Raw genomic sequence first — 27134 nt, forward strand, 5'->3', positions numbered from 1 at the left:
GCTCTAAAGAGCCCAAACTCAACACGATTTAGTATCGAAACTCGACTGCTCTCAGTCCTCTGCATCCTTAAGCAAGTGCTGTTTTCTTGCTTTTTAACTCTGTTTGCTTCATTCTGTGGAGCAGCTTAAACAGTCAGCACTGCAGTGCCACACCCTCACTGACCAAAACCCAACACACAAACTGGATAAGATCATCCGGAGAAGATCTGAGCCTCATTCAACTCCAGTAGCTGATTGTTACAGTACATTCATCTTTAAAAATCAAATTTAGGTGGGGGAAAAAGTGTTTTCCACATGTGTTTCTTTCTGTTTCCCCTAACCATCAACCCCTAACAAGAGAAAACAAAAAAGAAATTCAAAAAAATGGCTCCAAATAAAGCCATAATAATATTTCACATCTGTTTGTGAGATTGTACTAAAGCCATAATATTAACTTTTACAAGTTCATTTAGAAATTTCTGTTTCTTATGCTCAAAGTGCATGAGAGTGTGAAGGTGACACTCCCTTAAACCCCATCTTTTTTTTTTATTTGCTTAAAAATTCACATTTCTTTTCAACATTCTATAGGTTTCTGATTTTTATTTTAAGAACAACGCTTGGGTAAAATTAAAGGGAAGACATAAAAAGGAATATGGTGCAGCTCCAGCAATTTTTCTAAATCAAAATGATAAAACACTTTTTTCAAAAAGCTTTCCCATAATGAGCTGCATGCATTACATGTGTTACAGAGGGACTGCCATGAATCGGTTCAATCTAGAATTCTTAAATAGTCAACATTCGTTTTTTGCTTTAATCAGCACTGTGTATCCACACAAACGCCTGCATTTGCTACAATTTACTAAAGCCATAAATGCTTAATGGTGTATACCTGTGCAGCGCTTTTCTACCTTCCTGGAAGGCCTAAAGCGCTTTACAGTCAGTAGCCCATTCACACCATTCACACACACATTCACACACTGATGGCGGCTCAGCATCCGAACACTGGTGCCAACCTTCCATCTGAGGCAAGGTGCGGTTCAGTGTCTTGCCCAAGGACACTTCGACACAAGGCGGGAATCAAACCTACAATATTCGGATCAGTGGTCAACCACCCTACCACTGCACTACGGCCGCCCTTAGTCATAACCTCTGGATATGGATATGGGCTTTCTGCGGGTGAAAAATAAGCAAACCTGTACCGGGCACGAAGGTGGGCTGCACCAAACAAGAAGGTCGTTGACCACTTGGTGAGCGCGTAGAGAGAAAATGTTCAGTCAAATTTAGGGCTGCACGATATGAGGAAAACTCGCGATATGCGATATTGGTAATTAATATTGCGATAACGATATAAATTGCGGTATATAAACAAATAGTAAAAAAACCAAAAACATCATTTCCATTTCACTGCAACAGTTTAAAAATTATACTCCAAATGACCCTTGTCGACGTAGGAGGCAAACATCAAACATAAAAGGGCTCATCTGATTGATCAAAAACGTAAACGGGTCCTTCTGATTGGTTAAATGCTTAAAGGGCTTTATTTCATTTGTTCAATATTTCAAGCTGCCATGAGTTTGTTTTAGCACATTTGAGGTAATCATTTATTGCGATTTTTGCCGTCTTTTGCGGTATGCATATTGTACAGCTTGATTTCGCGATAACCATAAATTTGCGGTATATTGTGCAGGCCTAGTCAAATTTGTTCTAGGTGCATGCTGTGTGCAATAGGTTGTAGTGAACACTTACACAACACGTAAAAGTAAGGGTGAAGTAGGTGAGACACAGGCCTGCCGTACGGATTTTTTCTTTTTTCTACCTCCCCAAACCCTGCGTATGGAGCCTGTTAGTGCTGTTCCTGTGACAAGTATGCACTCTTTGCATGCAGATTGACTGTTTGAAATGAGGAAAATTGACAGGCTGTAGTTTGTGTGAACATTCGACAGGCACACAGGCCTAAGTATCACGTGAACACCCCACACTAGCACCATTTGCGCGGTCAGTAAGAAGCCAGTGTGTGCACCTCACTGATCACTAGCGTTTGGTGTAAGGACACTATACGACAGCATCATCTGTCGGTCATAAGTGCATGCAACTTACAAATACTTATTTCATGGCTTACCAAGCGCTTGTCAATGGTACGTTCTATTTTCATGACATCTCTAAAGGTGGCCATATGAGGCTCAAGAGAGCTGCAAGACACACCTGCACTCGCCTGAAGATGCTGCCACTCCTCTCTACAAGCCTCCAACCCAAAAACCCACAGCATCCGTTCAGGCCAACCCCCGCACGGATACTTTTGACTAAGGCAGGGGTCGGCAACCCAAGGCTCAGGAGCTGCATGCAGCTCTTTAGCGCTGCCCTAGTGGCTCCCTGGAGCATTTTCAAAAATGTTTGAGAATGTAAAAAGATGGGGGAGAGAAATATATTTTTTGTTTTAATATGGTTTCTGTAGGAAGAAAAACAAGACACGGACATTCTTAACGTTTCCAATGCTGTAAGAATGCGTAGAAGGAATATCGTAACGCCAAGCAGGGACGTCACTAGCAGCGGGAAATACGGGAGCAAAGCTGTCAAAAAGTTGAGCTGTCAATCAACTGGCTGCGCTGGAGAACTGTCTGTGTCCAAAACACCGCACGACTCCGAACAGTCTCAGAGAGGAGGAAGCTTTTAGCTAACCGCTAAACAGCTGGCTGATGGAAATGATCCACCGTCAGTGAATATTCTGATCTCCTGCTACACAGTACAGTCCAATGGCTGTCCAGGGGTGACGTTTTGCGTCGCTTTGTCATCTGTTTAGAACACGTGAAAACATTCCTGAAAAGCAAAGACCTGAACTACCCGCAACTGGAAGATACTGAGTGGCTGGAAAAGCTGCACTTTTTGCTGGATATGACTGTGACAAACACCTAAACGAGCTGAATGAAAGTCTGCAGGCGCCGCAAATGCTTGAAGCTGTTCTGTCATTCGAGTGCAGCTGACTGTCATGGGGAACGTCATCACGCACGTTCCATTTTATTGTTTTGTGTTCGAATCCTCAAAATAAAAATGACATCAAAAATCATATTTCTTTGTAACAATTCATTGATGTTGTAATGAATTTGAACTTCCACAACAGAGCAGTCACGTGACGCGTCGTTCTCCGCAGAATGCACTGCAGGGCAAATAAACATTTAATCGTTTATAATGCTCATTATGTATTTGTAGCAACTTAGTCATTTTGATAGTTGGCTAATACAACTAATATAGATACATATTGCATGTGTTGCCTTCATTATAAGGCTTAAATAGGGCTTTTAATATTTTGCGGCTCCAGACATATTTGTTTTTTTTCATCAAATTTGGCTCCTTCAACATTTTGGGTTGCCGACCCCTGGACTAAGGCTTTGGAGAAATCAGCTTGGATTCAGGATCCATCATATTGATTACTTATCAGGATCATTTAACAACAAAGTGTTTGCAGACACATTGGTGTTACCATTGCAGACCTCAGAAGTACAACTTATATTTTATTTATCTGGCGTTTTGGTCCAACAGTAAGATGATGATGAAGACGATCTACAGGCTCTTTTAAAAACGGATAAGAAGCCGTTCTGAGTTATGTGGCCGTGTTGCTGCCCTCCTGCAGCTTGTACTCAAATGTGCAATAAAGTTTAGAGAGGGGCCCCAATGTGCATCCACAAATAAGGTTTTTGGGATGTAGTCCAAAGGGAGGACGCCTTCGACTGCATAAATATGTCTCTGAACCTTCCCGTGTCCCTCGTCCTGGTAAAATGACTTACGAGGCTGTCCAGCTGCTGACAGCTGCCACCACTCAGCTCTGCTCTGACCTCAGACATCACATAGCCTTAGAGTAACCCTGTGCACCTAGAACGTGACTCATCTTTTACGTCATCTTTTTGCCCTGGTTGCATTTTGGGAGACTTTGAATGGGGGGAATGTTTCAATTGCTGCTTGTGCGCATCAGGCTGAAAAGATAGCAGCTCAAGCTGTTTCCAGCCTGAGTATCAGATTCACTTTGTTTTAAAGCTGCTCCAGCAACTACAAAAAAAACAAAAAACACCCAGACATCCCTAAAATAGTCTCACGGTTTAGGTTTCTCCACCATCTCTTGGTTAAAAGCAGTGAAAATAGCAGAACTGTAAATAACTGAGACCTTGGGACATGTGGCGACTGAGAGTGCACATGCACATGTCATGATTTTCATGTTTTTTGTCATTTGACCACAACTTTTATTTAGCTGAGCATTTCTGCATGTGGTCTTTCTGAAACTATAAAGCTTTCAAAAAGCAGGACTAAAGTTTAACAGCATTCATGAGAATAAACGCTCTTTGCATAAAGGCTCAGTCAATAAATAAATAATAAATATAAATATAATACATATTATTTAGGAAGAAATGCGCTTTACATTTTGAAAAAAAAAAAATCTCTAGGCCATTGCCGTGTCATACTGCTGCTACGTATAGTCTGTGGATTTTGGTCTTTAGTGATACATGCATGATTCAGTGTTCCTCCTCTGTATAATCAGCTATGAACCATGCCTGATTATTGCTCTGTTTCTATGCAATGTATTAGTAATTCTTGCGGCAATTGCGTAATTTTAACTTGAGACGTGCACAGGAAACGCAATATAAAAGTTATACATCTGTGCAACATGCGTCAAAAGTCCGTTAGACATACATGGACACACGTGGAACGGTCGTTGAAAGCCACAAATTTGCATATGCATCTGAAAATTAAATTACGCATGAACTGCAAAATTTTGAACTGACCAAAAAGTAGGTCCTGTCACATCGATGAATGACTAACACAGGAAACACTTAAGCATTACGTGCATCATGCACGTATCACAAAAGACAACATTTTATATGTGGAAAATGCACAGATTGTATGTAGCGGCTTTGTGACACAGCGTTGAATTAGAACCGGTGCGGATCAGGGGAAACCGACTGTTTCATTGAAACAATGCATGCCAAGGGTCCGCGGCGGGCACTGACCATGGTGCTGACCCAATGTGAGTGCTCTGAATGTCAAAATAAAGACATTTAATGAAGCACGGGTTTATGCGTGGTTTAGTCGTACTTCTTCCCTGAACCTCACTTTTTTCCACCTATATTCATGTATGACCATGGACAATGGACAAAGTGTATGTAGCAACAGTGTGACACGACCTCTATATTGTACATGATGAGTAGAGACTTCACTCAAAACAGCTAAATTTTTGATTTTAAAGTGAATAACATTTTAGTTTTGTTGTCCAGGTTTGCTTTCCTCTAACTACAAAGCTGAGTACTTTTGGCTCCATCAGTTCTGTGGTGAATTTCTACTCATTCCTCTCTTTGAATGCGTTTCCTGGTTCCGTTCTTAAATAGTGTTGGCATATTAAAGTTATTGAACTCAAGTGGAGATGCCAGGAGTTTTAGGCTTACAGATGTTTGCAAAGAGTTTTTGAGTATGTCTGGATTTAGGTGCATTCCTCAGAAAAGAATGAGTCAAAATCATTTTTTTCTTTACTGGAACAGTTGGGACTGCCGTGGACTTCCCCACTTTTTGAAAGTCTTGATTATTAGCCCACATTTCAGGCCGAAAGCAGACCATCCTCCAAATTAAAGAACACATAATTTAAGTTCCAGATTGTTTCTTGTTCATTATTATCTTTTGCATGTTTTCCTTGTGGTCATGTGTTTGGCTCCACTAAAGAAAACACTGGCCGTTTGCTCTGACAAGAAATACTCCCACATCTGTTGCTAGTTCAGAACATCAACATGAAGAAGTGGGCCGTATGGGGGAGATCATATGGGCCCCCAGACGCAGCCGCATGCTTGTTCCCCTGGGTCACTTGTCGTACACCTCTCCCCTCAATCTTTACCTTCCTAGCTCAGATTTTCCTTCTTCTCTATGCAAATCTAGTCTGACTATAAATAATCCACATAAACTCTAAATTACACTTTGTATTCACACGCAAAAAGAGATCACCTGTAACCCATCACTTTTCACCTCACCTGCATGTAGACGTGCTAATGCTGAGTGAGAACTGTGATTGGGGAATGTCTCCCATCACAATCCAGTTTTATGGAGGTTTTTTTGTGATTTCAGACATTCTGGTCAGATTTAGTTTCTGTCTTTCCAAGCACAGAGAAGATGGTTATTAAAGGGGTGGTACACTTTTAAATAGAATGACCATTTTGGCTTTTCCATAATAGAGAGTGTGTGTCTGTGTGTGTGTGTGGGGGGGGGGGGGGGGGGGGGTGCACGTGTGCAGGTCAGCCCTGTGGACAGGCTTGTAGAGCACAGACATTAAAGTTAACCAGGACAATATAGTACGGCAATGGCTGCATACTATAGGCTCATAATTGCTGTTTTAGTGCTACATTTTCAACATTTCCCTAAAGTGCAGGCTAATTATTATTTCATCTACCTTATAACTCATTCCTGTTGGTATGCATTTAATTCTAATTGAATTCCAAAGTCTACACTGATGGAAATGTTTCATTTAGAGACACATATCATGGCTGTGGATTTAAGGGTTTAAGACATACGTGTTGTAATGATGTGGATGAAGGTTCTCATTCATCCAGATGAAGTTGAGTCATGGCAGCTGGACTTGATGTCTCTGCTGTATTGATCTTCTATTTGAAAAATTTTGTTTTGCAACAACACAATATTCAGAGAATAAACCAGAAATAAAGAAGAATATAGATGAGTAAGGTATATACATTATTCTGAAGATTGATATAAATCAAAAAGCAATTCATTTTTGTTACACAATGTGTGATGATATAATGCAATGCAATACTTTTTTTTTTTTTACTTGTCCTGTCCAACAGCTAAGCAGACAGATGAGAGCTGAAAGCCTTTTGTATTGGACATATTTTACTTTTACAACAGGGGTTATGAATCTTATGATACACCAGATGTATATTTAAATAAACCCCTTTTGTAATTTCAGCTAAACTTTCTTCATGTTAATTATATTTGTACATATTTTTTGTTGGACCGGACGGAAAATACTTTCTGTTGATGTCAATTAGGTTTTTGTTACATTGACGATCAATAATGAATTCTGCAATACTGTTATAATATCTGTTAATGATAAACAAAAAAGATTTCATTTTGTAACTCGACATGACCATGACTGTGTTCTCCCTCCTTGCAGGCCGTGTGACCCCTGAGCAGCTGTGTTCCTACATAAAGCTGTTCCGGAGTAGTTGGGAGTCCCTGCAGGGCCACAGCGGGGTGCTGCAGCTTGGCCTGGCCACAGCCCAAACTCTCCGACACCCCAGTCTTTCTCGTTGGGACGCCTGCTTGGCCTTTGAGAGGCTGCTCTTGCAGGTGTGCACTCAACTTACACCAATGTATCATCATAGACCTTCCATGAAAACAGGGATGTTTTGTCTGCTTAGGACGGGATGAGCAGAGTCTTAACTCTTTTACCGTACAAGTTTAGATAGAACTGAATGTTGTTTTTTCATTTGGCAGCCAAATAACTCAAAGCACATGTTAGAATATGACAGAAAAAGAAAGCAGCATTTCACAGTGGTAATTAGTCTTTGTGAATCCTGCTCTATCAAATAATATTTTATCAATTGGGCTGAACAGATTTGAGGATGCTTTTCCAGTAGGTGGTGTTAACCTCACACATTCCTCATGACTGCGAACAAAGTGGTAAGAACAGTCAGATCCAGTAGGCAGGACAGTTTTCCATCATATAGACGAGTTTTTGGGTCCAAACAGGGGCTGTCCGAAGGAAGACGAAGAGTCAAATGTCCATGTGTGTTTGACTTGTAAAAGGTCGATGCCGTGTCTCACAAAGGAGGGGTTGGGGGGGGGGGCAAAGGGGATGCAGTAGTAAAGGTAAATCAAAAGCTCTCGTCAACAAGTGCTCACCTCTTATTTCACCTCCTCAGCAGCCATCAGCACAGAAGTGGGCCAACCAACACCAAAGGCATTTCCTCCTCTTCCTGCATTTAGCTTTTTACTGAGGCCCTATATATACCCGATCCAGTCAGACAAGCAGCAGAAAACAGAACATTTAGGAACTTATTAGACTAATTGGTGGAAAGGTAAAACCACGCCGAAGGCCAAATCAGGGTTTAAAAATAACATCTTAAATTTGGGCTGAGCTAGGGCTGCACCTTTAATACATAAGAAAAGAGCCTTTATAAAGTGTTGACCTCAGAACTCCTCGCTGATCCCAGTGGTTCTCTCACTGGATAATTCAAATCAACTTTTTCGCAGGTTTGAGTTTCCTCCTCAGAAGTTGTGAGGCTCCATCCTCAGGTGGGTCGGGCCGTCATGAGTCCCAGACTACAATGTCTAATCCTCTGTCAGCATATACAATCACAACTTTAAAAATGCATTTTTTCACACTCTAGGAGTCAGGCTTCAAACATTATTTGAGTTAGTGTTTGCTTTTGATGTGTTTTATTGAGCTCTCTGCCCCCATTTTGTAAGTTCACTTCCTCGTTCTCTTTACTCCACCATGGTTGAAGAAAAGGGAAAGTCCATACAGTGGAGTGGAATGGCTCTCAGGCCTGGGGTGGCTGTGGAGATGCCTGAATGTGTGTACGGTCTGCTGTAGGAATGACCAGCTGGAGCAGGACGCTCCATTGGGCTGCGGGGGGCTCTGAGCGGGTGTGGGTACCGGATGTTCTCGGGCTGCCGGATGTTCTCGGGGTCCTTCGGGGTCCTTCGACCAATAATGACGTCACACTATTTGATTGGCTGTAAGTTGCCACAACCAATGAGTTAACGTCGCTAAGTTTAAAAAAAAAACTTTATTGACAATTGCGGTATCATACATTAAATAACGAACAATAACAATGTAATCAATATTACCTCGAAGATCAGTCACCATTGCCAAACATAACATATTAACACAGAAAATAAAGAATAGAGGGGAAAAAAACAATGAACATAACACACAAATAAATAAAAACATAAGTAAAATAAATAAAGGAACATAGAACCAATCTAAATAGTCTAATACTAGTTAAGTTAGGGGTACTCGTGAAGTTTGTATTTCTGAACAAAACTAAGCAATTTCAAGCCATTCTTCTTTTTCATATAATGAAGTGATTGCAAGTAAAAACAGAGCTCTTTATGAAATGTTATAAAAAGTGGTTTGGTCTTCAAGAATTTATTTTTGTGCATATAAAACTTTCCTTGCAATATCAGGATATTAAGAACTGTATTTTCTGGTATATTATATGATACCACACCGAATAGAACATTTTTTGAGTGTAAATGAACTGGCATTGCAATTTTGGAAGAATACCAGAAGCAGAACCCTTCCCAGAATGTTTTTATAACTCCACAGTTAAAGAATAAATGATCCACTGTGTCAATGTCATTCAAACAAAAACTGCAGTCATTCTCTTCAAACCCAAAACAAATCCTCAAAAATTCCTTAGATGGGTCCGACGTCGCTAAGTAGTAAAATCGCTAAACGTAAAATCGCTGGATGAGTAGTTTGTCCAACTGGTGTTACCGTAGGGTGACGTCATCATTGGTCGAAGGACCCCCGAAGGACCCCGAGAACATTCGGCGGCCCGAGTCGATCCGGTACCCACACGGGCAGTAGCTGCTCTTTGGACAGCTTAGTTCAGGGCCTCATGCATGTCTATCCCTGAAGAATATAAAATCCTGTCTAAGAACTAGCTCTTGACCAAAACCACATTTACACAGCTGTACTTTGGTCGAGAGGTAATGCTAGCTTTTTTCTAAACTGATAAAGAGCTATTGGGAAATGAAGGCAGCATTTACAGCTGTGAAAGACAAAACATCTGCAAGGCTCCTGTAGATTAAGGAGAGAAGAGCAGACATGTTGCTCTGTGAGCAGGATGCAGAAGTCTTTCATGCTGCCTCTGGATTCAGGACACCTTTAAAGGCGGAGCTCACGTTTGTGCCAGACAGACAGAAATCTTCATGTTTGGCACTCTGTTCATGCCCCCCTCACCTGCGGTGCCTGGGGCTGCAGAAGTCTGGCGTGTAACTGGTTTTCAGTCTGAATGGGTCAGATTGAGGCAGCTTGGTTGAGCTCCAGCCCACCATTAAAGCATGTGTGTGCTTGACGCCGTCAGAGCTAGATCAGGGTGGTGGGCCAAACAGGCCTTCTCTTTCAGCGCTTCCCAGAACATCAGGCTGCACCACGGCCCCATCCAAACGCCCACCGGAGCCCAAACATGCACCTGGTGCTGCTCACTGGGTTGATGTGTCAGCTCCATCCTTCTAGACCTTGTGCTGCGTCTGAGAGCGCTCTGCAGTCTGAGCATAGCTCTGATGACAGCAGCACAGCAAAAAGGAGCTAACCCCCAGCCTGGTACTTTACAGCTGGGATTAGCAAGGCTTGCCTCTGCAAACATTCGGTTTCAGCTGATGCCAGTCACTGCGCTGCTCTGACTCAAAGCTCTGACCGCATGTCTAGCTCCTCTTTCTTTGCTGTGTTAAGGTCTGAAAAAGTGAACTTTTCTCCTAATTCCAAATATCAGCTCGCAGCTGTAAGAAAATCTACAGTTTTTAAGCCCCATAAAAGAAAAGTCTATGCAAACTTGTAGTGATGCACGATAAAGACTTTTTACAACCGATACTCGATATTTTCCTGCCTCTTGTAGCTGAAACTGATATTTAACCGATATTTTCTTTAAATACTTAAGAAAAAATATTAGTAAGTACAAAGTAACAGCGAACAGCTCCTATGCATTCAACAAATTTGCAGAACTAGTTTTCCCTGCAAATAAATTGAACAACAGATACATGTACAAACACTTTATTAGCCTTTAGTCTGTCATACATCTGTGAAAAGAGAAAATGCATTTAATGGTCAGAACAAATACTAAGACTTTAACTGAAATACCAATGTAACAAATACATTTTTCAATACAAATAATGCCTGATATAATAACGTGTAAAAGAAATAGTTTAATCTTAAAATGCAAAAATGATTTCTTTGAAACTAAAGTGCAAAATAATAACTATAAAGTTTTTAACTGATGTTCAAAATAAATGGTGGCTCATAGAAATAAACTTTTCAAAAACATGAACATTCAAGCATTTTACAAACCAGAACGAAAAGAAAGAAACCCCCACAATTCCATTTCTTTTTTTGGTTTTAACTGTGGTTGGATCAATGGGAGATTCTTCCTGACAACAAGTAGCATCTCTGCTTTCTGACAGGTTAGCTGTTGATGTTTTCAGCACATTTGCAGCAGAAGAAAAAAACGCTGACTATCAATGCTAGTGCAGGACGCTGACAGCTACTTCCATGCAATGACTGCTAGCACTAGCAAAGACGGCAGCTTCATGTTCTTTCCACACATCGCGGTGGTGAATTTTTTAATAGCTTGTGAGATTTGTGTTTTGGAACTAGTCTGTCCAGTGTGGCTCCACTGGTGTGTGAATGTGCATGAATGATCCCGGTGATGGTCAGAGGTGCCGTAGCCGCGAACTGGCAGCCACGCCTCTGTCAGTCTGCCCCAGGGCAGCTGTGGCTACAACCATAGCTTACCATCACCAAGTATGAATGAGGAGAGAATGAATAATGGACACACTGTAAGCGCTTTGGGTGTCTTGAAAAGCGCAGATAAATCCAATCCATTATTATTATTATTATTATTATTATTATTTGTGGTGTTAAAGCTTGACCCTTTTTCCCTCTTTGTGACACTTCTGTTATTGAAATAAGTCAGTACCACAGTAAAGGTTTCTGAATGTCTTATGTGTTTAATGTTAGAATTTAAAATCAACCAAACAAGCCGCAGTTTGGATTTTTGGATATCTGAGGACAGACTAGTTCCAGGGTTTTGTCCTGGGTCTTGTTTGGGAAAGTGCAATGATGTCATGTCCTAACTTCAATGCTTCTAAACAAAATAAAACACTCTTTTGAGTTAAGGATGGTCTATAGCATCCAGATAAATTGCATGAAAGGTTTTTAGCCCTTTTTTTATTTATTGTAATCAAGAGTGCACCTTATCCAGAGATCTGTTCTCATAAGGTTTGAGCACTTCCTCCTCTATTTTCCTTATAAAAGATTATCCAATAAATGTCAGCCTTAAATTCTTAAAACCTTTTGTTGGAGGTTCAGTGTAACTTTACCGTCATCTCTGGAGTTGTTCAAGCAGCTGTATTCAGTTTGCATCACTGCCTCACATGGTATACAGTCAGGACCATAGATAATTTAATTTCTGTACATTACCACAGTAATGTACAGAAACTCAGCTGTTTTCTCAGCTTAATGATGGCTCCTTTCACCTGCATGGAGAGCTCCTTTGACCGCATGTTGTCTGTTCACAGCAAAACTTTCAAAATGCAGCACGAGTCCTCTAATCAACTCCAGGCCTTTCATCTGCTTCACTCATAATGAAATAACAAGGGAATTGCCCACACCTGCCCATGCAATAGCATGGAAGTCAACTGTCCAATTACTTATGAGCCCATGAAATGAAGGGACTGTTTTTAAAAAATGCTTTAGTTTTTCACATTTTTATACAATCTTTTTGTTCAACCCATGGAATAAAAGCTGAAAGTCTGCACTTCAATGACATCTGAGTTGTTTTATTTAAAATTCACTGTGGTAATGTACAGAAACTAAATTAGAAAGAATGTGTCTCTGTCCAAAGATTTATGGTCCTGACTGTATTTGAGAGCTTGCTGCGTGGCTTTAAAGAACCACTCCAATGAAAATGGTGGTTTTGGTGTTTTTAATATGTTCATGTGGGATTTTTTCATAATGTAGGCCATACTGTATATAAAAAAAATTAAGATCAAAACTGCATTTCTTAGAATGTCTTTATTTCTTATTGTAGTGAATCAGGAGCAGACGAAAAACAACATTTGAAATAGCTTGTAATGGTGATGTAGGTTATACAATTAACAGGTCTCTGTAGACGACTAAATCCATTCTTGTCTTTGTTTTCCTCGTCCACGTCGCCACTATCTTTTTTGCATCGGTATTGTTAGCCTGAGGTTGTAAGGAGCTGTGAGCTAGTGGGAGAACGTGTAAACAAAGGCATGCTGGGAAATGAAGGCAGGCTTACTCTGTGCCAACGGTCCCGCCCACAACTTAGAGCTGAATTTCTAATGAACTCCTGATGACTGTAGAAACTATGTCCTAGAAAACAACTCAAGTTTTTGATTTTGGATGAAAATAGCATCATCATAATTAAAAGACCTCTGGGAACGCTTTGACAACAGACCAAAAGACGATCAGAGTGGGATCTTAAGTTGTTCTTCAGGTTGCTCTCTGAATAAAATGCCCCTCACCTGTGGAAAAAGAATGGCCAAAGAGGAACAGAGTTTTGTTTTGGCTTTGCTCAGGATTGTGTTGTAAATTACCACACTGATGAGTCTAATTACCAGGATCTTCCTCCATTAGGAGCTTCTGGGACAGTGTCACCACATCCTTCCCTAAAGACTTATTACACCCCCCAGCCCTGTGTCCTGACCCCTCCTGGACTAGCACTGACCTGCTGAGGCTCAGAGCTGCAGATCTGCTGCGTGTTAGCAGTATGACAATAAAAACCTGTGTCATCTCGTGTGATGCGGTGCTGCAAGAAAGCAGATTGATCCCCACCATCCCATTGTTTATGCAGTTCCATACATAACATCTGGATTGCATAACTTCTCATGGCGACAGGAAAAAAAAGCTGACTTTGGCTTGGAGTGACTTTCATCTTATCTGAGCTGCATGCCACAGACCGAGCAGAAGCTTTAAGTCAGTAATTGGTCTTTCCCCAGGGCATGGTGGTGCCTGTCCCACATCGCAGACATTCCCGCTCACAGCGCGTCTCTGCTGTTTCCCTGCTTCATGGACAATTGTATACATCAAGTGTGAATGACTCCGAGGCGCTGCCCTGAAAGGTCCAGCACCAACCTCCTGCAGTTCTCTGCTGTTAAAGAGCTTCACAATTGGGCTGACATGAACCTACTGTCTCCCCATCCATCCACTTTCTGTTCCCCCCACTCCTAAATCCAACCCTGCTGCAATGCAGATCTGCTCTCAGCATGATCCTCAGGAGGTTCAGACAATCTCCTGTCTGTGCTGAACAAAGCAGCCACTCTGTCAGTCTGCTGTCTTTCCTTTCATCCTCTCTAAATGATTTTATTTGGCTTCCCTCTGAGTCATATTAGACAGCTTAGACTGCTCTACATCCTGGTAGCCTTTCTCCTATCAATTCCTCGCCTTCATGTTTTCCTTGGTTGTAGAACTTCATGGAATGTACGGCTGGAGGAGAGCGGGGTTTATCAAAAGAATGAGTTATTTACGTGTCTCTTCCTTCCTGTGTTTGGTTAGAAAAGGATTATTATGGAAGAAAAAGGATTGGAGGAGTTCACTCCCAGGAAGATGCAGCAACAGCCCCCATCCCTTCTTCTCCCTCCTCTGCCCAGTCGCCGTTCGGCTCAAGAGCAGCACTCAGACGGCTGTGTTTACATCCCTCTACACAGCTCAGGCCTAATGTACTTTGTGTTTAATTGGCAGTCAGGTTTGTTTATGGAGAAGCACCTTTTTAACCGAGGTGATGGGCTGGCAGGCCAAAGGGATCATCACTGTCCTCAGTTATGGCTCCTCTGCTGCAGATGATGCTGTTCCATCTGTTGCTGCTGCAGAATGAAGAGCATGCCTTGATGCTGGCTCTTATTAAACCGCTTTGGCTTCACTGTTCAGCTTAGTGGTAATTTGCATGTGCTGCATTTTAAGCATCTTTCTGCTAAATCTATAACTCAGTTCATTGAACTGAAACTTAATGGGAATTGCTTTGATGGTAATAGCTTTAGAATTGGAGTTTCAGCTCCTGCTGTGTCTGAGCTCAGAAACACTTTGTTTTCCTCACAAAGCAACCTTGGTTTCTTTTGTCATCACTTGGCATAAGTGCAGTTGCTGCAAGTGTACCTATCTGGACATTTGCCTGGTCCTTACATTGTTGTGTGAGCTGCAGATTCAAAGCACTTCCCTTCCAGAGGAGGTTTTCTATGTGGGGTGTCCACATTTTTAGCAAAGAGGGCTAACCATTCAGTCAGCATTCGCTGAACCCTCATAACAACAATAAATGCAAATTAACTATTTGAATAACATCTCATTGTAATGAAATACTTTTGATTTCTTCACACTGAACAGAAATCTAAATACATTTTTACCAAAATTACTGTGAACTTTGTATTTGAAGACCAGAAGAAAAATAAAGAAAAAATGCTTTTTCTCTTAAGGGTTTTGCAGCATTTTCGCTCTTTAGCCCATCACTCCGACAAACTGCTGAAGGAAAATGCTGTCTTTTTCCTTCAAATCATCCATATTTTAGAACTCTGTTGAACAAAGATGGAGGGTCTTCTTGCATCCGAGTGAGGTGGTCAAAAAAACAAGATCACAGGAGGCTTTCAAGGTTCCCGGTAGCCCTCACCACCCTGGTGAATCAGGTCAGTGTGGTCTGCTGACTTTAGTCTCCTGGCGTCAGACTTCATTTGAGCATGCTCCAACAAGACACCGCAGATGGGGAAAAATCCCACAGTGCCTTGCATTCACACTTTGATTGTTAGCAGGGAAGGCCTTAGAGCTGGCCGTTGAGTAAGTTGTTGGGTATTTGCTAAAGACCCAACACTAACCCACTGTAGCAGATAGCGCATAAACCACCCTCTACCTTATAGAGCTCAGGCTGGCACACACCCCTCTCCTCAGTTTACATCTCACTGACCACTCATTGTGGGCCCTTCTTCTACAATCTGTCACAATGAGAAACTCTGTCCAGATGCGACTGCAGTCAGGTGTGCATGGATCTGTGTGTGCATGCATGCATTCATGCATGAGCATCCCTTAACACGCTTGTTCTGGAAACATTGTTTAGACTTCCTGTTGTCACAAACAGCCTCTCTGTTCACTGCAGAAAAGCTCCACCTCAGGACAGATTATCGGCTCAACAGTCACTACCTGCTGAGCACAGGCCAGCAAAGGTCAGAGGCTCTTTTTGGCTCTTTCAGCCTTCATGTCTGATCTGAAATGGAGACGCAGCGAAATTCCTGGATCCTTTGCTCCTCTTCTGGAATTCTGGGAGACTGTTTTAGACAAACTGGAACTCAGAGCATCAGCAGTGCCCCCACTGCCCCAGATAGGCAGAGGCATGAATAAGGTAAATAGAGATGAATGTGGTAAGGTGGAGTGATCCCCTTTAAGGTCATGAAGCAAATGTGGGACAAGGACTTCTCTTTGCCATAGTGTGTAATTGTACCCATCTGAAACCTCAGTCTGCACCCCCCTCATCTATTCATTTATGTCCACCCTCAGACCACCTCATCACCCCGGCGATTCAGGCAGTTCCCCAGAGGGAACAATGCTAACCAATCACTATGGCGACCAAGTGGCACAGGTCAAACCAGTCAATCAAAGACAGTCTCTTGACACTCGTGTTCTGCAATTAATTACACACTTCCTCCAGGCTGTACTCCACATGAGGCACATAGCTCCACAGCCCGGGCCTGGAGGGTTTATGATCAGGTGAAGGGGCCCCTCTGGGTCCACTCGTGTGTTCATGACTGGATCAGCCAAGTCTTCATCAGCAGCTTAGAGAGTGTGCCACCCCTATACAGAAGAGAGAAACTAACCAGTTTAAAGTAAAAGAATGTGATTATGTTGAAAGGCTGCATTTAATTAAATGTCTAGGCTCCTTGTGGCAGATTCCAGGATAAATCCAGCAGCATCTCAGGTCGTGGGAGCCTCTCTCCAGCAGGAGGACACTGAAGGCATCAGATGCTAAGACTCCTAGCTGCTCTCATTTAAATGTTTTCTGTTTTTCTGCTTTAACACTGATAGCTGTCACTGATTTTTGAGCTCAGTTCACATGGAGCTGGCATTTGCCTTTGCATTATCTGGATAAAAAGCATGCAGCTCAGCTTTTTTAGGATTTCCATGTGTGTGATTGTGTGTTTGGAAAAGCCAGCCTCTTGGAATTCTCTGGTATGAGCTACAAATGAAACATTTCTGTGGAGGCTTTTTAAGTCCTTTCTCTCCTTTCATAACTGACATTAGTGTAAAAAAAGTTGCGCCCCCTGGACTGCAAGCAGGGCTCTGGAGGTGCATAGTTACCCTCTTTGTCCTGCACATTATTAGTACGTTTTTTTTTCTTTCCCTTCTAGTCTTCCACATGCTTAAGTGTGTGTCTTCCCCCTTCCCCAATCCTTTCATCCTGCAAGAGTAATTCTGCTGCTCTCACCATGTTTGTGCAAAAGTGTTTCATTATTTTTGAGGGCTAATGTGGAGCAGCAGTGGAGCCTGATATAGGGGGTAGAAGGGCAGCAGCCACATGTGAGTGCAGCCAGTGTGAGCATGTACGCACTGACAAAACCAGTTTGCTAAAGTCCTTCAGAACTTGTGCCAGTACACTGGGTATGTTTACTGCTCATATGATGGACAGAGACAATTGCCTACATATGAGTGAGGCACAACTTGCATAGAGATGCATTTTAATGAGCACACATGACGTAAATGTTGGAGCAGTTGTTAAATTATTGACTATGTGGGCTTTTTGGCCAACAGCACAGTGCTAAAATTCTTCTTGTAGAGAAGTGTCCACTGCTAGTCGTGGTTTAAACCGAGGAAGGCCTGATTTGAAAGCATTCATGAGAAAACCTCAGAAATTCCTGTTTTTCTCTTGGAGCTTTCATCTGTGTACTTCTCTTCTATTGTTTCACGTTTGTTGCGCTTTCTGTTTTCCCGATTGTGCTGCAGCACTACTCGAGGAACTGGTAAAAGTGATCAAAGCAACCCCAAATGAGCACGGAACCGCTAATTTGGAGTGGGGTTGAGGGTGTGGGGGCTGGGGGAGGAGCAGAGCTCTCCTCCTACGCCTCCCATGTGCCCCCATGTCTTTTGTTCTGGGGTAGATGCTGTACATTGTTTCTTTCCAGTGAGCAGTCACAAAGTCTGTGCGCTGCACTCTGTAGCATCCGTGCTGCATGTGTCTGACATGCACTCAGGAGGCAGCATGCATTTTGGGTGGTCATGTTTGTTATTAAACAGACAGAAGCTGTCAAGTGTTTTTCTGAGCTTATTACTATGCAGAATGTGAGGCATTTACTTGGCTAAAACATTCCTGCACATCTGGATGTGAGGATCAGAAGTTCAGTTGTCCTTGTTGAAGCGCCATTGACTGCATCTTCACATCCTGTCTGAAAACACAACAGTCCAGTAGCAAAATGCAGGATCCAAACTTTGCACGTTTGCTCAGCTTCAGTCTTTAGGCTGACTCTGTCTGTGCTCGAATGTTTCCTTTTCTTTTCCTTAAAAAGCTTTGGCCTTCAAAATTCCACAGCTTTGAAAGTCTAGAATTGGTTTGCAATCACCACACATTTCTGTGACCCAGTCGAGTTCTGACTTAGTCGCCGAGTATTTCCATAAAGCCCTGAAGTAAGTTGTTTACCAATCTAGAAGATGAGATTGAGTTAGTGGGTTCATTAGGGGGTGGGAGGTGGAAAAGGGGTGGGTGGTTGTGTGTAGGTCTGTGGAGGGGGCTCTATTTTAATTTTTGTGCTTGTTTTTGTAATATTGATTTTGTTTTGTCTTTAACTAAAGCACTTTGTGTATTAAAGGAAAACTGCTATATAAATAAAGTTTGATTTGAATAATTGAGCAGGATGAGTAGTTGAGCTTTGCAGCCAAAATCAAATTTAGGCATAGATTAGGGCCATTTCCCATCATCCCTTTTTACTCTCTCCTGCTAGCTTACAGCCCCTCACAACCCCAAGCTAACATTAGCGGTGCCACAAAAATAGTGATCAATTTTGGATCTATCCAGCCATACAGCTTTGAGTCAGATGAGGAAAACAAAGATGTTTGTGCGTTTGTTGTGTCTAATTTAAGTTTCATATATTGTAAGCTGTAAGCTGGCTGCACGGTGGCGCAGTGGTTAGCGCTCTTGTCTCACGGCAAGAAGGCCCCTGGCTGGGGGACCTGAAAAACACAACATCAATGGGGGGACCTTTCTGTGTGGAGTTTGCATGTTCTCCCCGTGCATGCGTGGGTTTTCTCCGGGATCTCCGGCTTCCTCCCACCATCCAAAAACATGCTTCATAGGTTAATTGGCAACTCTAAATTGTCCATAGGTGTGAGTGTGAGAGTGAATGGATGTGTGATTGAAGATATTCTACCCTGCGACAGACTGGCGACCAGTCCAGGGCATCCCTTGCCTACGCCCAAGTGGCCGGGATAGGCTCCGGCAACCCCGTGACCCTGAAAGGGAATAAACGGTCAAGAAGATGAATGAATATTGTAAGCTGTAGAATTGATTGTGTTTGTTTTTAAAAACCTCATGCTCATGCTAATTCCTCGAGCGTGCTACATTAATAAAAAACTAGTATAGCGAAACTACAAAATGCAGTTTGTTCTCTACTAGGCTGGGTCCAGCGCTACATTCTGACACTTTCGGCAGCAACTTTTTGACAATTTAAGATGTTATTGAAGAAGTTCTGTGCAGCTGTGTTTTCCAATTGTGTAATTTTACTTCTGGCAGATTTCATATCTTCATCATAGTTGTATTAGTCTTGGAGCATTTATCATGTCAGATAAGACTGTGGGATTTGCGTCATGGGAGTTGTCCCTTCAGCCGAGGACAGCAGAGAGGAGGAGAGTAAGCTCTTTGGGGAATGACGGGAAAAATCTGGGAACGGGGAGACAATATGGAGAGATGATGTATTTTGTCCGAAAAAGTAGCAAAGATATGTGTTAGCCTGTATTGGTGGCTTTGGCTTACTTCAGTGCCCCTCCTCGGTGTTGTTTTAGCTGAACATTGGGCTTGAAGCGATGGGAATGTTTGTGCGGCAGTAATCCTGTTTGTATTGTTCCGTTTCAGCCTGTGGGCTGAGCTAGAGTCAGCACAACACAACTGTGATCCGTTTTCACACACAAAGATGCATCTGATTAGTAACCAGCCATTCACCTTCCATCTCCTCTTCCGCCTCGTCCACCAACATTCCTCCCTTTTCACAATATGTCTGTGACCGTCTGAGGCCTTAGTCCCAGCTGTCCTTATTGGTGTCCGCAGGTAGAAAATGAGCAAACCTGTACGGGGCACACAAAGTCATAGACCACCAGTCTTAAAGAGAAAATGTTCATGCACATTCTCTATTTCTATGGGCATGCTGCAGACGATAGGTCATAGAAAACACTTATACAACACATGGGTGAAGTAGGCATGTCGAACCGATTTTCTGTTTTTTTGAACTCTCCAAATCTTGCAAACCGCGTAAGGCCCTGTTGGTGCTGTTCAAGTGACAAGTGTCTACTCCTTGTGCCCAGCCTGACAGTTAGAAATGAGGTAATTAGACAGACTGTAGTTTGTGTGGACATCCTATAGGTGTCCTACAGATATTTATGGACACAGCATTTCCAGGTCGGCAAGGAGCCAGAACTCGCACCTTACTAATGACTAGAGTGTGTCTTAAGGGCACTGTACGTCAGCATCACTTCAACGTCAAAAGTGTTTTCAACTTCCATTAGGCTTGGAGATACTTTAGTATACTCTTACCACACGCATGACAGTGGTACATTCCATTTTCATGACGTTGTTTAAGCTGGCTGCACGAGCATCAATGGAACTGTAATACACAGCTGTGCTAGCCTTAGGAGGCAGGCCCTCCTATCTAAGACCATCCACAGACTTAGACCACCCAAAAACCTGCAGCATGTGTATGGGCGCAGGTTGAGATGCGACATCACTGTTGGTGCTGTCTTTTTGTTCTGTGCAGCTCTCCACACATCAGTACACAAATATCACAGATGAATCTGAAAAACTGGGAAAAGATATCCCACTTTTAAAACCCCACATCAGTGAAAGTACTGTTTTTGGTGTTTTAACATGTTCCCGTGGCATTTTTCTGATGATGGAGAACATATATAGAAGTAAGAAAATTAAGATTAAAGTTGTATTTCTGAGTTTTTGTTTAATTCAAAATGTCGTGAGTCTGTCTGGATTGCAAAAAAAAAGAAAAAATACTGTTGAAAAAAGCTTGTGAGTGTGACGTAGGAGCTGTAACTCCATCATGATTCCTCCACTGTCAGACCAATAGATCCATGACAGTCTTTGTTTTCCTGGTCTGAGCTGGAATCTGGATCAGAACTGGGCAGATGGACGGCCCTGTAACACTAGGTTGGGGGTCTGAGGGGCTGTAAGCCATCTGGAGAGATGGATGGATGATGGGTATGGGACAGGCTTATGCCATGGCAACAGTCCTGCCCCCACAACTCAGAGGTGAATTTTTTAATGAACTCTTGCTGCTCTGCAGACACTATGTCCTAGAAAATGACAAGATTTTCGATCTTGCCATAAGACGGCATAATCATAATTGAAAGACCACTGAAAATGCTCTGAAAAAGTATCAAAAGATGGTCAGAGTGAGACTTTGTTTTTTCTTTTTATTAATAAATTGAAAGTAATAGTCATATCATCCAAATAGAACTTTCAGACTCTAAAATAACAGTAGAGTTATGAATTTTGGAGTAAAAGTCTTAGTCACAAAATGAATGTAATCATCCTGTGAGCCAGCCAGCACACTCACACCGCCGTCACCGTTGATAAGATCTGACGGTGGAGGTCCATCCCTTCCCATAATCCCAGAGTTGTTTTTTCCCATGTTTAATGTGCTGTTTATCCCCAGGATTTTTGGTTTGTTTGTTTCTAGAAGGTTTTATAAACTAATGTCCCATTACGTGTCAGCATGCATCCAGGTGTGTGTACGTTCTAAAAACCAGAGGAGCATTGCTTGTTTTCAGTATGAGTGTTCCATAAATGTTTGTGGAAGAGCAGCCGGGTTTGAGCACCAGTTTGTCTGCGCCTGACACACGGACCGGCTCAGGTTGGTGATGACGTCCAGAAAACGAAGCGGACCTTATTACACGACATAAAAAAGTCCATCTTGTTCATTTAAGCGGTGAACCTGCTGCTCCCAGTGTCACGTCTCTTTTTACACGCTCTTCAGAGATCACGTCTAACCTGAGTGGTGATGTGAGCCAAGAAAAGGGCCGCCTCCTTCCACACGTGGCACAAAAATCTACGTCTGCGATTCACACAACCCCAGCTGTACCTTAAAGCTATGACCAGTCCTCTAGAATCAGCATTCAGTCCATTTTTATGACAACTTCTCGATGACAGAGTAGAAAGTGAGAAAGAGCTCACAGAGCAGGCTCAGATCAGCTTGTGGATCCAACATGTTTAAATGCTGTCAGCTCAACAACACTGGCTTTTAAATACAGTCTGTTTCCTGTCTATTGAAGTCTTTTCCAGGATGAAGTTTTGGAGGGAAAGCAGCCGGAAGGATTTTGGCTGGCTTTCCTGTGAGGCAACAGTGCCCCCTATTGTTGTTTTTTAGTCTCAGTTCCCATTGCGCTCTGAAAGAGCAACATCCGTCTCACAAAAACTGGGTTTGCTGCCTATTCAAGCAGCCTAATATACAGTTAAGACTGCTTTTTGTGACATACATGTAGCAGAAAAACATCATGTGACGGGAACTCATTGCACATTTCCTTACAGACTAACTGCATCCTAAACACAAGATAAGCTCTTATTTTGAAATGAGCTGGTTGATTGCAGTCAGCCTCCATGTAAATGTGTTGTGCTTCCTGTCCACCATGTGTGAGACAGACACAAGGATCATCTTTCATGTGGAAAAAGAGGACGGGAAAGCACTGCGCTGACTTCTTGACCTGCGAGTGTTTTAAATGTCGCCTGGTCGTAAAAGTGGGGAGGCTGCGTCCTCTGCGGCCGTATGGTTGGGACTCTGTCTGCCAGAGCCTTTGCTGGTTTTGCATTAGTTTGGGCCTCCATCTTCATACACACAGGTGAAAATGAAACCAGCTGTCATGGCTGATCAAATTTAAAGCATTCTCATAGATTTGCACCACGCTTTGCACTGAGGTTGAGTTGACCTTAGGTATCTTTTTGTCGTCCTCAGCCCCTTCAGTCAGTGAATAGATGTAATGTTCTGTCCCTGTCGGGGTTAGAGGGGGGCGTGGTGGTTTCTGTGTGCTTGCATGCGTCTGCCTGAGAGGGCATCAGTTGGTTTGTCTCAGTGGGGGATAAGTGCAGGAGGTTTAACATGGAACATTAAAGCTCATTTCTGCAGTGCAGGAGTGAGATAAGCTGGCGGGGTGTCGTGTGCCGGGCAGACAGAATCCAGCCGCAGTGACCAGAGTGTGGTTGGCTGATGGTGAGAGGGCGGACTGCGTGGAATGTGTGTTTGTTTTTGCCATCGCGTCCCTCGGCTCTCCCAAATTATAGCTCTCCAGCTCTGGACCAAACCAACATGGAGCAGAAGAAAAGATAAACGCAGATGAAAGACATGGAGACGCATGAGGATGAAAGGTGGCAGAGAGGTGGGAGTGTTGCTTTAAAAGGTTTTTTATGTACCGACAGGCTGACCTTCCACTGTATACATCTGCAGACCCTGTTGCCCCCCTCACTGTCACCTCCACATCTGACTAAAACAGTTTAGAGAAAAGACCAACAAATGGAAAATGGCTTTCCACAGAAAGAGCAGAACTATGGAACAACCAAATAACAAAGCTACATTAATTTTGATGTGTTCATTTGTATCTGTCATCCCCAAAGACCTTTACTTGATGTGCGTTTCATGTTCATGTTCTCCTTCAGTCACCAAAGCAAATCTCATTCTTTACAACAATCCATCAAATCAGACACTAAATCAAGCAGTCTCGTCTTCCTCCAGGCTGCACTTCTTCCATTTCATTTCCAGATTAGCTGCTCTATCATTCTGCGTCGAGCTGAGCCTCTATGAGACGCGTGCGAGGTAACTTACTGATGGACAAGTCTGAAAGTGGGTTTCACATTTCAGATTTTGTTGATAAGGAGAAGGTTTCTGCCTTCTGGCAGATATTACAGATCCATACCAGCCAGGACAAACAGGCTTTGGGACAGTTTCTTTATTTTATTATTATACCATGTATAATGACAGTAAAGACTTTCTATTCTACAGCAAGTACCTGTGTAGTGCAGAAAAAAACAACCTTTTGAGAGCTATAGACAGCTATGGAATACAAACTGCAGTACCTTTCACTGCTTTTACTCTGTCCTTCACAATAAAAGCACTTGCAGATTTTTCTAAAATAAGCCGCGTCGCGTGACGCGTCAAAACATTTCTGTACCATCTGTGCTCACAGATGTAAAATGCATAAAAGCCATGAGACCAGGTCTGTTTTATGAAGAGGTTGAGATGGTAGAAGTGACTGCAAACTGTTGATATGAGCAGAGGAAATGTGATGTCTTGATGTGTTTCATGTAGGGGAGATTCATGGCTGTTGGGTCCTGGGTGTCCTGCGTGCGCACGTCTCTTCTTCGTGTTTGGATTCCCATTTGTTGAACACACCTTTCACACAAGACAGAATAATGGCTGGTAAAAGACATCCAGATATAAACTTTATTTTTTCCATTTCTGCTCAACTTAAGGCAAACTTCCTCCTTTTTCATAAACAGTTTTTCCGGTGAACCGGCGGTTGGATTCATCATCGTCTTGACGGGTTACTCTAAGCAGGCTTTTCCAGTGACATCTGCAGCTGTCTGGAGAGAATATTGGCCATTTTTATCAGATTCTGTTGTTGTTTACGTCTTCAGAATTCTTCAATGCCATCTGAATGTGGTGATGTTTGTTTGTCATCCAGCTCTTTTACTAAAAATCCATACTAAACTGGCTGAAGATGATTTGGAGCCATAGTTCAGTTGTCATCGTCTGGATCCAAAATTAGTGCGTGTTTTTTAGGGTTTACTTGTGTGCCTTCCAGTTTTATTAGTTGTTATTCATGAATGCAAATTGGTTATGATCATATATTTACAAATGAGGCACATGTGTTCATTTTAAGAAGAATGGAAACGTTTGGCCTTGTAGTAACTAACTGGCATTTCTTTGTGCTGAGTCTTAGCTGGTCAGCAAAAAGTCTGACGTATAGCCACCTCTGTTTTTGTTCGCTTCAAGACCCACACCTCCCATGCCCGCCCTCCCCTCCCCCCTGCCTGCAGGCCCAGAAAAAGGGTCATTGTGCAGGCAGTGAGCAATGCGTTAAAGGCCTGGTTCTGGTTAGCGCTCTGCACTGCATCTGAAACACTCACCGTCCTCCTGGGGTTGCATCTGGAGCTGGTTTCCTGTTCAGGCTGAGCTGGGCAAGGGCGGAGTTTGGCCAGGGTCTGTGATTGGGCGAGATTGAGCCTTTTTGGACCACAGGATTATAGGAATTTCCAAACAGTAATCTGTCAATCATTTGAGAGTAAATTCAAACCAGATTAAAGTGCAAGTGTGAACTTGTGATTGGTGCAGAAGTCTGAGTACAAACAGAGAAAAGCTTCAGTCCTGCCCCAATAATTTTCTTGCAAATTTAAAGTTATCCAATCAGCAAAGTCCTCTCTGAGTAGAACGTTTTTCTGGGTTGTTACATTCTGTTTCACTCTAAATTCTCAATTAATTCAACATATTAAGCCCTAAACAAATGTTTATTCTTGACAGAAGGGTATTTGTTTTTGTTTGGTCAAGTCTACATGAAGCAGCATTGGGTTAGTAATTGTAATAATAAAATGAACCTCCTTTTACTAAGGCAGTGATGCGGCAGCTCTGCCACGACGTCTTTACTCAGACATCGGTCATTCCGTTTATAAGAGGTTTCATATGGTCTCACTTTAACCTGCAGAGTACTAGTTAACCCAGTGGGAATAAACCTTGGGAATACCATCTGAGAAAAGTCTGTGAGGCCACTGAAGCCTGGTTCCACATGCACATGGACCACAGAGAGGTTCCACCGGGCTTTGCTTGAGACCATCTGTTGGCACCAAAAGTCTGACTTTGTTGAGTTCAGCTTCAGTATTGGGAGAGGTTTTAGTCAACCTCCCCACTCAGTTTCAAGGCTTCCACTTCCTGCTTTGGCGCCATGGCAGACATCTCTTGAAGGGACCCAGTCCCCTGAATGCATCCTCCTCCAAAAAGCACACACACTTCTGCACTCGGGCTGCTCAGTAAACACTGGAAGTGCAGGATTTTTTGAAATCTTGTCTTTCAAGATACAGTAAATCTTGTAGAAGTGTTGATGACTCCCTGGAGAGAGCTCTAACTTGCAATTACTGTTTTTTTTTTTTTGTTTTGTTGCAAAGGCATGAAAAAACATGGCTATAAACAAGAAAAACAAAAATGTGTTTTAATGAAAGCCTTTTATAGTCAAGCTGACACTGTGCCTCTAATCAAGTCCAAACCGGGAATGAACTTTATCTTTATGAAGGACATACAAGTCAGAAAGGTTTGGAGGTTCCTCAACAAAGTATGAAAAAAGCTCAACAAAAGAAACTAGATGCTCGCTGTCGACAGCATAGTGTTTGTGCTCACAGGCCCGGGAGGTAACACAAGCTAAGGCTGAAGCAGTTCCTGACAAATGATCAGGAGGCCCAGAGTCCTTCAATATCTTCTCTTTCAGCTCATTCACTCTTTGTTTCTGTCTGATGCAGAAGTTGCATAGCAACAGGTACTCTTCAAGCGAAAATGTTATTTGCTAAACGCAGTGTGCTTTATTCAGAAGACAAAGGGTCGTATGAGTGTCCTCTTTAATGCACACAGACGGATCTGTTGGTGATCAGCTGATTTTTCAAAGCGACAGATGAAAGACAAAGCTCTGCAGTTTGCATCCTAACTGTGTTTAACACGCTTTGTTTACATCAGCAGAACGAGCAATGGAAAGATCCCAAATCCTGTTTGGCAGCTCAAACTTGGAATGGTTTTTGATTTCACAATGTTTGAGAAGAAAAATGTGTGTTGGGATTGCATTTGAGGGGTCCCTGAAGTTTTGACTGGAATTGGAGAGAGGCCCCCTTGCGATGAAGGGGCCAACACGCTGCTGTTACCCAACAGTGATTGGATGTTGGGCTGACAACAGATGTAGATTTGACCTTAAAAAGTACTGATTGGAATAAAGTCTCTTTAATTTTTCAAGACCGTTGACCTTTGTAGCTTTTGCAAATATGGTAAAGAATAAAACTGCCATAATGTTTGTTCTTAAGTGACAGTTGGTGCGTTCTGTAACATTAGGACTATGTCTAAGTTTTGGGCTCTGCAGGGAGCTCCTCATGGTCAAGAGCAATGAGTTATATTGCCAGAGGAGACACGCCCGCTTGGGAAGCCTGGCCAATGGTGGCGGA

At 42.6% G+C, this 27134-nt stretch overlaps 1 protein-coding gene and 1 long non-coding RNA gene across 2 annotated transcripts in view; one reads left to right on the forward strand and one right to left on the reverse strand.

The window, feature by feature from the left end:
• The window catches only part of scfd2 (sec1 family domain containing 2), a 124508-nt gene that overhangs the window by 13216 nt on the left and 84158 nt on the right, over positions 1-27134 (forward strand). The window contains exon 4 of the mRNA XM_004067569.4: positions 7133-7308. Coding sequence (XP_004067617.1) covers positions 7133-7308 — 176 coding nt within the window. The remainder of the gene's footprint in view (positions 1-7132; positions 7309-27134) is intronic.
• Positions 23876-27134, reverse strand: part of LOC110015045 — a 3345-nt gene continuing 86 nt past the window's right edge. The window contains exons 1-2 of the long non-coding RNA XR_002290098.2: positions 25071-27134; positions 23876-24333 (exon numbers count right to left, since the gene is read on the reverse strand). The exon at positions 25071-27134 is cut by the window's right edge and continues 86 nt beyond it. This is a non-coding gene — a long non-coding RNA (uncharacterized LOC110015045). The remainder of the gene's footprint in view (positions 24334-25070) is intronic.

This window comes from Oryzias latipes, chromosome 4 (genome assembly GCF_002234675.1).
Source record: "Oryzias latipes chromosome 4, ASM223467v1".
Lineage (NCBI taxonomy): Eukaryota > Metazoa > Chordata > Actinopteri > Beloniformes > Adrianichthyidae > Oryzias > Oryzias latipes.